This window comes from Oncorhynchus clarkii, chromosome 1, assembly GCF_045791955.1.
Source record: "Oncorhynchus clarkii lewisi isolate Uvic-CL-2024 chromosome 1, UVic_Ocla_1.0, whole genome shotgun sequence".
NCBI lineage: Eukaryota > Metazoa > Chordata > Actinopteri > Salmoniformes > Salmonidae > Oncorhynchus > Oncorhynchus clarkii.
Window position 1 is genome coordinate 41,231,780 of NC_092147.1, and position 13,433 is coordinate 41,245,212.

The 13,433-nt window shown below is 45.1% G+C and overlaps 1 protein-coding gene across 13 annotated transcripts in view; it reads left to right on the forward strand.

Annotated features, from left to right (window-relative positions):
* LOC139407119 (homeodomain-interacting protein kinase 2-like) overlaps positions 1-13,433 on the forward strand; it is a 100,972-nt gene that overhangs the window by 17,297 nt on the left and 70,242 nt on the right. For all 13 annotated transcript variants that reach the window (XR_011634063.1, XR_011634067.1, XM_071150522.1 and 10 more), the window contains exon 2: positions 3,197-4,352. Coding sequence is in view for 11 of the 13 variants with exons in the window: in XM_071150522.1 (XP_071006623.1) it covers positions 3,197-4,352 (1,156 nt within the window). In the remaining 2 variants the exon portion in view is untranslated. The remainder of the gene's footprint in view (positions 1-3,196; positions 4,353-13,433) is intronic.

Consider the following 13,433-nt stretch of genomic DNA (forward strand, 5'->3'; position numbering starts at 1 on the left):
CACTCAGTCAGTCCCACGCAGCAGCAGCAGCACCGGTGACTAGTGACTACGGTGCCCAAATTATTTTGAGCAGCAAAGTGCCCAGCTAAGGAATCGGTGGGTAATCCAAGTGACATCTGGCCCTGGTGTCTTATGTGATTAGCTGAGTGCCTTGCTCCTAATAGCCCAGCGGACAGTCTTCATTACTCCATCCATCCACACGTTGTTACAAAGCGGCCTGGTGGGTCTAAATTCTACAGCGGCCGTCCACACAGACCAGTTCGGGGGTGGGGGACAGAGAGGGGTGTCTAAGGGCTATAGGGGAACCCTTATGCAAGACGAGTAGTTTGATTAAGCTTGAGTCTAGCAAGTAGCCCCTGGTAATATGTTTGAAGGTATAGTGTGGGGCTTCGTCAATGAAGCCCTTTAACTTCTTCTCCGGAGTCAGATGAACTCGTGGGTACCATGGTTATGTATCTGCATCCAGTATGTAGGAAGTTAGGGGTAGTTTCACGAGCCAATGCTAACTAACTTACCACAAAGACTGGAAGTCTTCGGGTACAGCTAGCGTGCCAAGGGCAAGGGCCTCATTGCCAAAATCGTGAACTATTCCTTTAATCAACAAGCCTACAGGCGTCGGCTTCAGTGTGCAGCATTAAGGTTAAGACCAGATGACCGTTAGGATGACCAGTGTCCCTGGCTATATCGGGTCAGACAGACATTTGTTAGGAGGGAAGGAAGGAGGAAGAGGAGGGAGGAGGATGAAGAGGAGGAGGAGAGGAGATTTGCAGTGAATTAATAATCTATCAGAACTCAAAAATTGAATAATGACAGAGAGTGACTAAGCACGTCTCCTCCCTCCGCTCCATGTCCCCAACACACTCCTGAATCATCATTTCGGGAACTCCTCCGAAACGTTGGGGAAATGTTCTACTCATTAGCTCCTGGATCTCTGCACAGCCTCTTCTCTTCAGAGTTACTGTGTGTTTAGTCATCTATAATGAGACAGGAAAGCATGATTGGTTTTAGCATTAGGCTAGGGCTATGTCTGGTACTGTATATACTGTACTCACTGTGTGTTTAGTCATCTATAATGAGACAGGAAAGCATGATTGGTTTTAGCATTAGGCTAGGGCTATGTCTGGTACTGTATATACTGTACTCACTGTGTGCATGCGTGGGTGTTTAAGGATTTTGAGTATGTGTGTGGATTTTGTTTATGTTTACAAATGGCATTGTGAGTGTGAGTGAAGATGTACAGAGTAGTAGCTCTTAAATGTGTTAGTACACTAATTCGTGGTACATGGGAGACTGTAAATATAGCAGTACCGAGGCCTGCATATAAAGCAAGCTTGTGCTGCAATAATAATTTCAGTGCTACAAACATCATTGCTAAAAACCCTGTTTGAGCTGGTTATTTTTGTGCCCTTTTTTGCTTCTGAGGCAGCCGATTCCCACGAGCTCAGTGCCTCGCAGTTTACCGGTTTTGATTTGTTGTCTTCAGGATCTGAGGTTAAGATGGAGTTGAAATGCTTCTCTGTTGTTTGGAAAGTAGATGAAGGTTTTTCTCTCTCCCTCTCTTTCTCTGTACCAACAGATGCAGATTTCTATCATTCCTTGAAACATTTTGGTGCACATTTCTGTATTCCTCTGATGATTCTCTGAGCTCCCTATGAATGAGTATTCGCAAGAGCTCTGTTTACATTTGTCCAGATGGGAACAGAAGAGAAATGGTATTTCCTCTGAATATATATCATATCTATATAGTCATCATTCATACACAAAGTTCCTGTTTAAACCTTATATGTATCCTATAATGAAGCACGTCCCAATACTGGAATTAAGTGATAATGCTGCACCTGTGTTTAGAGGATATGTTGGCACGGGTGTAGCCAATATATCCTACAAACATGGGCTTTGAGGGCATTATCACTTTTATTCAACGGGTTACCAACATATTCAAGTAATGATTGACATATTTTCATTAAAAACGTTATTTTGATTAATTTATTCATACTATTTCATCCTACCCAAGCCGGCTGGTCGTTCGTTCTATTGGTTCGGTTGCCAGAGGTGCGACTCAGTCGTTCAGTCTTTTTGTTCTGTGTCTATGGACGCAACCCAGTTGTTGGTTCTAAATGTTCCATTGCCATACTGGCTGGCAACATTCTTATCCCTTGCTTGCTAGCTAGCCAACTGCGGCTAATTTACAGTCATGTCAAAAGTACAGACAGAATAACAACAGTAGCTGCATTTGTTTAAGCTGTTTTCTAGTGACATTTATTTGGATACATCCATAACAATGAACTAATGAGGCACGATTTCGCCTGGCATAGAAAATGTCCTCTCTCGTTAGGACACTTGTTCAGAGGAGCTAGCCAACAACACAGCTAACACAAGAACTTCAAACTGAAGCTGGAAAGACTGCAAACTAGCTGCATTTCGTTTCGTTTGACCTTTTTTCAATTGACATTTCTTTGTATATACCATAGAATTTCGCCAGCTGATTCATGATTTCGACTGGCTGAGAAACGCTGCCTCTCTCTCGTCCCGACTCTCGACCCCTACTTGTTCATTACTATGGGACAGCTGGATATAGAATTTGAATATTGAAACAATGTTGCAAATGTCGGAGAGACCAGACAGCAAGGTTTATACAAATCTCCGCTGTTGAAAACTAAATGTTGGTCTAAAAGAAATGTGAGATAATGTCTAGATGATTTTTATAGTGGAGATCAAGTTTCTAACTTCCCTGACTGGGCTGATGAGACAGTGGATTGTGCACTCAGATGGAACAGAGTAAATAGGCATTTTAACGTCCTAGATTTAGCCGGTGGTAATTTGTGGAATAGACACCGTCTGGAATGCGCTTCTAACCAATCAGCATTCAGGATTAGACCCACCCGTTGTATAAATACTTTAAAAACATATATGCACACTCTCTCTCTTGCCATGAATAGCATACATGATACTTAATTATGAATAGTTGCCTTAAACTGTGAAATAACTAATGTGAATCTAAGTGTCCAGTGTACCGTGTCGGTTGAGTGAGGCATTGATGTGTCAGCATGGGCCTAGCTGAGCGCTGTAACGACCAGCCCTGACCTAAGCTCTCTTTATTTAAAGACGCCGCTCGTGTTTCAAGTACTGTCTCACATTCCTACCTCTCACTTTTTATCTCTCCCCCTCCCTTCTCCCCTCCCCTCCTTTTTTCCAGGTATGGCCTCGCAAGTGCAAGTCTTGTCCCCTCACACTCTCCAGTCAAGTGCCTTCTTTAGCGTGAAGAAGCTGAAGGTGGAGCAGAGTTCATACTGGGATATGACAGGGTACGGCACGCACAGCAAAGTCGTCTACAGTCAGAACAGCAAGCAGCAAGTGTCCCACGCCACCCCTCTTGGCATCAACTCCTCTCTGCCCTACGAGCAGCCAGCGCTCATCTTCCCGTCTAGCGCGGGGCACATCGTGGTCGCCTCGGCCAGCAGTACCTCGGGCACCGCAGGGCCTCTGGGGCCTCTGTTGGGCTTGGCCGGTAGCAGTAGCGGCAGTGGAGGCGGAAGCGGAGGAGGAAGTGGTGGAGCCATCCACAACCTGACCCGTCGCAGCACCGTCAGTCTGCTGGACACCTACCAGCGATGCGGGCTTAAGCGCAAGAGTGAGGAGCTTGACAACAGCAACAGCAGCGTGACGATCATCGAGGAGCACGGCAGTGGCACAACGATGATCCAGAACGCAGCCAGTGGGGCCGCTGTGGCTACGGCCACGGCGACGGCCACATCGACAGCCACCTCCAAGAACAGTGGTTCCAACAATGAAGGGGACTACCAGTTGGTGCAGCACGAGGTGGTCTGCTCCATGACCAACACCTACGAGGTGCTAGAGTTCTTAGGCAGAGGCACCTTCGGCCAGGTGGTCAAGTGCTGGAAGAGGGGCACCAACGAGATTGTTGCCATCAAGATCCTGAAGAACCACCCGTCATACGCGCGCCAGGGCCAGATCGAGGTGAGCATCCTGGCCCGGTTGAGCACGGAGAGTGCAGATGACTACAACTTTGTGCGTGCCTACGAGTGCTTCCAGCACAAAAACCACACGTGCCTGGTGTTCGAGATGCTGGAGCAGAACCTGTACGACTTCCTCAAGCAGAACAAATTCAGTCCGCTGCCGTTGAAGTACATCAGACCGGTCTTGCAGCAGGTGGCCACGGCCCTGATGAAGCTCAAGAGCCTGGGCCTGATTCATGCTGACCTGAAGCCGGAGAACATCATGTTGGTGGATCCCTCCAGGCAGCCCTACCGCGTCAAGGTCATCGACTTTGGCTCGGCCAGCCACGTGTCCAAAGCCGTGTGCTCCACCTACCTGCAGTCCAGATACTACAGGTAAGATCCATTTCTATCACCTTGATTTAAACAGGAAATCCCACTGAGGTCAAAAAGCCTCTTTCCCAAGAGAGATCTGGCAGTTGGTTTGATAAAAAATTGGGTTTGAAAAGGTTTAGATGGGACAGCTCTGTGCTACTCTCTCTCCTCTCTCTCTCTCTCTCTCTCTCTCTCTCTCTCTCTCTCTCTCTCTCTCTCTCTCTCTCTCTCTCTCTCCTCAGTGTTAACCCTCCCCCTTTCCGCTGTGAGATGGGGGGAAGGTTAAAACTCTGAGGCTTGCTGAGAAACCAGCTGCTTATCGTGTTTAATATGATAAAACACCCATGTTGTGGTGCTGCTTTGAAGATTAAGAAGGCAGGTCTGTTGAGTAGTGTGCTGCTTTACAGCGTGGCGGTAACAGCGCCACAATGACAGCACCAGGGAAATATTTGCCGCAGAGACATTTTCGGTCTCAAACACTAGTTTCTGAGAAAAATGTGTTTGATGTTGTGTAATTAGAAAAACAAGCCAGAGAAACCCCTCATTGAGGAGGGACTGTGAAGATGTAGAGGGACTGTGAACATGTAGAGGGACTGTAAACATGTAGAGGGACTGTAAACATGTAGAGGGACTGTAAACATGTAGATGGACTATAAACATGTAGAGGGACTGTAAACATGTAGAGGGACTGTGAACATGTAGAGGGACTGTGAACATGTAGAGGGACTGTGAACATGTAGAGGGACTGTGAACATGTAGAGGGACTGTAAACATGTAGAGGGACTGTAAACATGTAGATGGACTGTAAACATGTAGAGGGACTGTAAACAGACTCCCGGACCGCTCCCCCCGCCCCACCAAGGCTCCCATTTTCCCCGGGATGGAGATGTGGGGTCAGGCTGAGTTCTTCATCTCTGTAATCCACACCAGCGGGCCCAGCATTAGAAACAGATGACCTGCTGGGTAGGGCTTTCTTCTCCCCTACTTCTTAAAGTATGTTTTGCCTATAGCAAACTCCGCTGTTTGGGTTACACCACGTTGGTGGGAGCGAGGAGTCTAATAGTGTTCACACAGAGAGCAGCTTTGTTGCTGTTTAGGCACTGCCTAGTCTGTGGAGAGCAGGTGTGAGGCACAGTAAGCACATGCACATACACACACACACACACACACTCTGCAGAGAGGTGATTATGTTGATAATGTGTTGGTGTGAGATGTTTATTTTATATCTGACACAGCAGATTATTGTTTTCTGCAGCCTGTGTAGATGATAGCGAAAGGTGTTTAGACTTGAAAGGGACTTAGAGTAATTGATATCACCCTGAATGTGTGTCATTTAAAAGCTTGTTCTGGAATTATCTCACATAAGACCATATGAGATACATTTTTATAGAGTGCTATGCCTCCATTTCATTTGAAATGGAAATGAGGTTAATAAGAAAAAAACCTCTCATCATGATCTAACACTCTGTATGTGTCCCAACAGTCTCTTTAGTTGGAGAACGAGGTAGAGGCTAACCGAAATATGCAAATAGGGAAACACTACAGTATCTCCCTCTACTCTACCCATCTCATTTTAAATAGAAGCTTAGTAACCAGTGATGAATATGTAGGCTATGTCTATGCTAGTAGGCCATCTTAAATAGTAGTCTAGGTACAGTACCTTCAGAAATGATTCACATTTTGTTGTGTTACAGTCTGAATTCAAAATGGATTACATTTAGATTTTGTGTCACTGATCAATAACCAATAATGTCAAAGTGGAATTTTGAATGTAGAACATTTTAGAAATCAATAGAAAATGTAAAGCTGATATGTCTTGAGTCAATAAATATTCAACCCCTTTGTTATGGCAAGCCTAAATAAGTTCAGGAGTAAAATTGTGCTTAACAAATCACATAATAAGTTGCATGGACGCATTCTGTGTTCAATAATAGTGGTTAACAGACTTTTTGAATGACTAACCCATCTCTGTACCCCAAACATACAATTATCTGTAAGGTCCCTTAATGGAGTAATGCATTTCAAGCACAGATTCAACCACAAAGACCACAGAGGTTTTTCAATGCCTGGCAAAGAAGGGCACCGATAGGTAGATGTGTAAAAAAAAAAAAAAAAAGAGACGCTGAATATCCCTTTGAGCATGGTGAAGTCATTCTTTAGGCTTTGGATGGTGTATCAATACACCCAGTCACTAGAAAGATACAGGCGTCCTTCCAAACTCAGTTGCCGGAGAGGAAGGAAACTGCTCAGAGATTTCACCATGAAGCCAATGGTGATTTTAAAACAGTTACAGAGTTTAATGCTTGTGATATGAGAAAACTGAGGATGGATCAACTCATTGTAGTTACTCAACAATACTAACCAAAATGACAGAGTGAAAAGAAGGAAGCATGTACTGAATAAAAATATTCAAAAACATGCTTCCTGTTTGCAACAAGGCACTTATTACTGCACAAAATGTGGCACAGAAATTAACTTTAAGTCCTGAATACAAAGCGTTATGTTTGGGGCAAATCCAACACAGCTAGTGGTGACCCGTCATTCAGTGCCCCGCCTATTTTGAGCCCCACATTTTTTAAAGAAAAAATAAATAATATTTTTTTTTGGGGGGGGCATGTTATTTTGGCATTAATACGCGTCACATATCAGTTTGAAAACTATGTAAAAAAAAATGATATCTTTGAATTAATATAGCCGCATACAAACATGGTCTCTTTTTTGTTTTCCTGAGTAAGGCAGCTCCAAAATGCAGGTGTTTCAGCCTAGCTCAGTGCTTTCTGTGGTGGTGGGGCAAGCCAGCAGGAAATAGGAGCATGGCGCTGATTGGCTCAGTGTTCTGTCACTCATGGAGACACTACCGTCACAGGCCAAGTCTAAGTCCTTAGTAAGAGTAGACATCAAACATTGTAGCCCTTTGGCTCCTGCCATAGAGTTATATTATAAGTACCCTTCCAAGAAGACTTTAAAATTACTTCAAATCAACTGTCTCCAGGTCATCTATAAGTCTTTGCTAGGTATAGCTCCGCCTTATCTCAACTCACTGGTCACCATAGGAACACCCACCCGTAGCACGGGCTCCAGCAAGTATATTTCACTGGTCATTCCCAAAGCCAACACCTCCTTTGGCTGCCTTTCCTTCCAGTTCTCTGCTGCCAATGACTGGAATGAATTGCAAAAATCGCTGAAGTTGGAGACTTGTATCTCCCTCACTAACTTTAAGCGTCAGCTGTCAGAGCAGCTTACCGATCGCTGCAGCTGTACACAGCCCATCTGTAAATAGCCCATCCAACCAACTACCTGCCCATCCAACCAACTACCTTTCTGCTCTTTTGCACACCAGTATTTCTACTTTCTCATCCTCATCTGCACATATATCACTCCAGTGTAAATTGCTAAATTGTAATTACTTTGCCACTATTGGCCTATTTATTGCCTTACCTCCTTACTTCATTTGCATGCACTGTATACAGATTTTTCTATTGTGTTATTGACTGTACGTTTGTTTATCCCATGTGTAACTCTGTGTTGTTGTTTTTGTCGCACTGCTTTGCTTTATCTTGGCCAGGTTGTAGTTGTAAATGAGAACTTGTTCTCAACTGGCCTACCTGGTTAAATAAAGGTGAAATTAAAAAAAGAAAGCCTAGTTAAATGTAAAAATAAATAATGAAGAGAATTTATATGTAAAATGTATGGGTGCTCATTGGCCATTGGACATACACAGCAATTTGGAAATTGCTAATTCAACAATGAGTGGTTTGGAAGTAATCAGTGGCTAACTGCAAGCAATCACTAGCCTGCTATTTAGTGGAGTGGTTGTGTGTGTTTTTTCCGAGTTCCCACTATAAATCCAGAGAATTCCAGACTTTGATGACAAAGTTTGATGACAGAATTTGCCCACAAAGGACTTCCGCGCCACCTTCCTGTTTAAGTGAGGTGAGGTGAGTCCAAAAATGTATTGTATACTGCTGCATAAATGATGTAATATGCCAGGGAGATATGTATACTGTAGCTAAGAAAGTAATACTAAGTGTATGTTGTGTACTAATCTGTTAGTAGCCCATGTGCCTCACCCTAATAACTTGGTCTATTTCTCCAATGCAGTATTGTAAACACATCATTCGTGGCCGGTGTGTGATTGTTTGCAGAATTGTTTCTGTACAGCTTTGACAGTGCTACTGATAGTAGTGGTGACGCTTGGCTTGCACGTGCAAATTCAGCACACCACAACATTCTATAATATAATTGTCTTATTTGACATGTCAAATTCAAAGCTTATTTAACGAGTCAAATAGTGTTATTTGACGTGTATCTTTTATGACATGCAAATACCCAAACGGCGTTCAATGTGCCTCACCCTAATAATTTGGTCTATTTTCACCTCTTAATTTCGCTTACTGTTCTAACTTGGTGGTGCACATAGCCTACAACCTGTTTTAGAGAAATGTAATCATTGAATAATGTAAGAGCTTTCATTGTCTGCTTATATGCCCCCTTTGTTTATACTACGGGTTTGACTTGGTGTACAAGGAGAACACTGTAAGAACGGCCCATGTTCTGAATTGTGTCGCTGTACATTTCAAAAGTGCTAAACAAATAGTTATATTGACTACGTCCGTCGTCGCTCGCTCATTAATGTCTTAATCAAAATTACGGATTGCGTCTTATCCGCTTGCCATCCCCTTATGCCACAGTTTGTACATCTCAATTGTCAGTAATTGTCAGTAATTGTCAAACCACATTTGTTTAAGCAAGTCAGCTATATCAGCTATGTTTTTTTAAAGGGCAATAAATGAGGCTGAATTAACTGTTTCCCTACCAGACAAGGCTCCGCTGATAGCCAGGTGTAGCAGTGGTAAGGTGTTGGGACTCTGCTGTTGGGACAGCTTTATGTAGGCCCTAACAGTTTGTGGGCACCGTTTGTCACCGTTATAGTGCAATTAATCTAGTGTTTAGTGTTGTGTTGTGTAGTGGCTTTGCTGGCATGCATCCCACATATTACAAAAAAATTACGAACCAAGATTTACATGCTAAAATTGCCACTGAACACAAAGTTTTGTTGATATTATTTTATAGCTGCTCCTTCAGAGGTATGTGTATGCCAATAATTCTTAGTGTTTTTGGTTATTGCATTTTTTTACTTAAAGTATTGGTAAATTATTCTGTTCAATTTTTTCCTGGGGGGAAGGAGAACGCACCGCACTGCACCGCACTGTACTGCACCGCACTGTACTGCACCGCACTGCACCGCACCGCACTACACCGCACCGCACCACACTGCACTGCACCGCACCGCACCACACTGTACTGCACCGCACCTTGGGAGTGTTTAGGCAAGAGGCCTGCGGGCATACATAACCTGTAGAATTTAGTCTGTCTATGCACGCTAGGTAAGACCTGGGCGGACCACCCCCTGTATTTTGGTTAGCGTGCCAGGTGGTGCTAAAGGTTAGGTAAGAAGTGGGAAGGCAGGTAAGGTAGGAGAGGGGACTCTAACTTTTACTTTCTTTGCTTTGGTTCCGTCCAGCTCCTTTTCCCCACATTACCGTGTTTATGAATAATACATTCCCTGTAAACGGTATTTCTCTCTGCCTCTGTTGTCCTTCCCCGCACCTACGATCACATACATTTTTCATTCCACTGGGAGTTGAAATGTAGCGGGGTGTTGCGTTCCCTCCAAGAGGCGTATGTAACAAAGGACTAGGGAGTTTTTTTTGGGATAAATTAAATGGAATAGAGCTAAGCACAGGCAAAAATCTGTTTGTCTTCTTTTCAACAGATAGTGGTAGATCCTTTCATCAGAACAATAACCTAAAACACAAGGCCAAATATACACTGGAGTTGCTTACCAAGATGACGTTGAATGTTCCTGAGTGGCCTAGTTACAGTTTTAACTTAAATCCCAAGTGGCACATAGGTCTAAGGCACTGCATGGCAGTGCTAGCTGTGCCACTAGAGATTCTGGGTTCGAGTTCAGGCTCTGTCGCAGCCGGCCGTGACCGGGAGACCCATGGGGCGGCGCACAATTGGCCCAGCGTCGTCCGGGTTAGGGGAGGGTTTGGCCGGCAGGGATGTCCTTGTCCCATCGTGCACTAGCGACTCCTGTGCACGCTGACACGGTTGCCTAGTGTACGGTGTTTCCTCTGACACATTGGTGCGGCTGGCTTCTGGGTTAAGTGGGCATTGTGTCAAGAAGCAGTGCGGTTGGCTTGTGTTTCGGAGGACACGCGAGACCTTCTCCTCTCCCAAGTCTTTTCGGGAGTTGCACTTGAAGAATTTTAAAAAGAATGGGCAAATATTGTACAATCGAGAGACTTACTAAAAAAAACACTCACAGCTGTAACCGCTGCCATGATCGTTAACAAAAAATGACAATTAAGTCCATTTTAATCCCACTTTGTAACACAACAACATGTGGAAAAAGTCAAGGGATGTGAATACTTTCTGAAGGCACTGTATATATTGTTTTTCCTCTTGGATAAGAAGCAGGCCAGTAAAACCATACAGAGCTGTTTGTTTTCTGGTTAAGGAGTGGAGAGAAGATTATCCCTTCATTTCCTCTTGTAGCGCGGGAGGGGGGGGCTGACACTGACCAGAGTATTACCCATCAGGCCTCATCTCTCCTCTTCGACCTACATTTGGGACAGGTCTGGGACTGGGTGCCCTTTGTCAATGCTATACGACGTGAGTGTGCGTGTACTTGTGTGTCGCTCAGAAATGAGTCTGTACTGGTAAATGCATAGTGTTAGTGTCATAAAGGTAATTGTGGTGACATTCACTGGGCAGTGTTTGGCTGTATTTATGATAGGTTCAAAAGGCCACATACACATAGGCTTAACATCAAAGCGACCCATGATGATTTCAGATGAACAGATAACTAAATGATGCCTGTTCGGGAAAGGATGTATTTTCCAGGGAACTGTTACATAAAAATGTGCTCAGTCACTCTGGCTTTGTGCACAAAGTTCTCTATAATGATTTATTTTGGTCCAGGCTATAATCCATGGGGCAGGTCCACTCCACTCGACCTCCACCACGGCTAGCCTAGCAGCACCAGACAGGATGTTCCCCTTATTTATGTTTAGGCAACATCTCTCCATTTTTTATCAGGTTTTCAAAAGCTCCTCTAGGCCTTTGATATTAAGCTTGGAAGTTGCAGTGTGAAAATTGCCCTGCTCCTGCTATGAAAAGGGCTTTGCCCTGCTTCTGCTATGAAGAGGGCTTTGCCCTGATTCTGCTATGAAGAGGGCTTTGCCCTTCTTCTGCTATGAAGAGGGCTTTGCCCTGATTCTGCTATGAAGAGGGCTTTGCCCTGCTCCTGCTATGAAGAGGGCTTTGCCCTGCTTCTGCTATGAAGAGGGATTTGCCCTGATTCTGCTATGAAGAGGGCTTTGCCCTTCTTCTGATATGAAGAGGGCTTGGCCCTTCTTCTGCTATGAAGAGGGCTTTGCCCTGATTCTGCTATGAAGAGGGCTTTGCCCTGCTCCTGCTATGAAGAGGGCTTTGCCCTGATTCTGCTATGAAGAGGGCTTTGCCCTGATTCAGCTATGAAGAGGGCTTTGCCCTGCTCCTGCTATGAAGAGGGCTTTGTCCTGCTCCTGCTATGAAGAGGGCTTTGCCCTGATTCAGCTATGAAGAGGGCTTTGCCCTGCTCCTGCTATGAAGAGGGCTTTGCCCTGATTCTGCTATGAAGAGGGCTTTGCCCTGCTCCTGCTATGAAGAGGGCTTTGCCCTGATTCTGCTATGAAGAGGGCTTTGCCCTGCTCCTGCTCCTGCTATGAAGAGGGCTTTGCCCTGATTCTGCTATGAAGAGGGCTTTTCCCTGATTCAGCTATGAAGAGGGCTTTGCCCTGCTCCTGCTATGAAGAGGGCTTTGTCCTGCTCCTGCTATGAAGAGGGCTTTGCCCTGATTCAGCTATGAAGAGGGCTTTGCCCTGCTCCTGCTATGAAGAGAGCTTTGCCCTGCTTCTGCTATGAAGAGGGCTTTGCCCTGATTCAGCTATGAAGAGGGCTTTGCCCTGCTTCTGCTATGAAGAGGGCTTTGCCCTGATTCAGCTATGAAGAGGGCTTTGCCCTGCTTCTGCTATGAAGAGGGCTTTGCCCTGCTTCTGCTATGAAGAGGGCTTTGCCCTGCTTCTGCTATGAAGAGGGCTTTGCCCTGATTCAGCTATGAAGAGGGCTTTGCCCTGCTTCTGCTATGAAGAGGGCTTTGCCCTGCTCCTGCTATGAAGAGGGCTTTGCCCTGCTTCTGCTATGAAGAGGGATTTGCCCTGCTCCTGCTATGAAGAGGGATTTGCCCTGCTCCTGCTATGAAGAGGGCTTTGCCCTGCTCCTGCTATGAAGAGGGCTTTGCCCTGCTCCTGCTATGAAGAGGGCTTTGCCCTGCTCCTGCTCCTGCTATGAAGAGGGCTTTGCCCTGCTTCTGCTATGAAGAGGGCTTTGCCCTGCTTCTGCTATGAAGAGGGCTTTGCCCTGCTTTAAGTGTTATATTTCCGTACTGATTTCCGCTTTATACGGAAATAATACGGAAGTCATTTTAAACCCTCTTCCCATCCCTCTGTCTTTACTTGTTCTCTTACTTACTGTGTTTCGTGGGAATGTGATCCCTGCTACATGGCTGTTTGCAGACCATAGATATGCTGCTGAGGGTACGTGAGCGTTGCAAATGATTTATGGATTTTCCACAAGGTTGACTCATGCAAATAAAACACGGGGTTTCAAGGTAAACATGAGCAATACCATGAGCAAGCTGCTCCGATAGGAGTGGTTCTAATTAATGAAACACTGAGAAACACAGTACATTTGTTTCTTGTGTACTTTTAGCCTAAATCTATCATTGCTAGCACGGCACAGCCTTGTAGTCAGTGTATAAAGTCCTTCTGTCCGTCTATTTGGCCTGCAGATCTGTAGCCTATGTCTGCAGAGCAGTGCCTGTGCTGGTGCGGACCATACTGTGTGTTTATTCAGTTTGTCAGCTAGCTAACTAGCCTCCCCATGGCCTCCCTCCCTGGCCTCCTTCCCTCCCTCTTCTCTGCGGTACCCAGCTAATGATGTAACAGGTAAACTGGCCCGGCTTACACAGGACCAGATAAAGGGATTATTGTA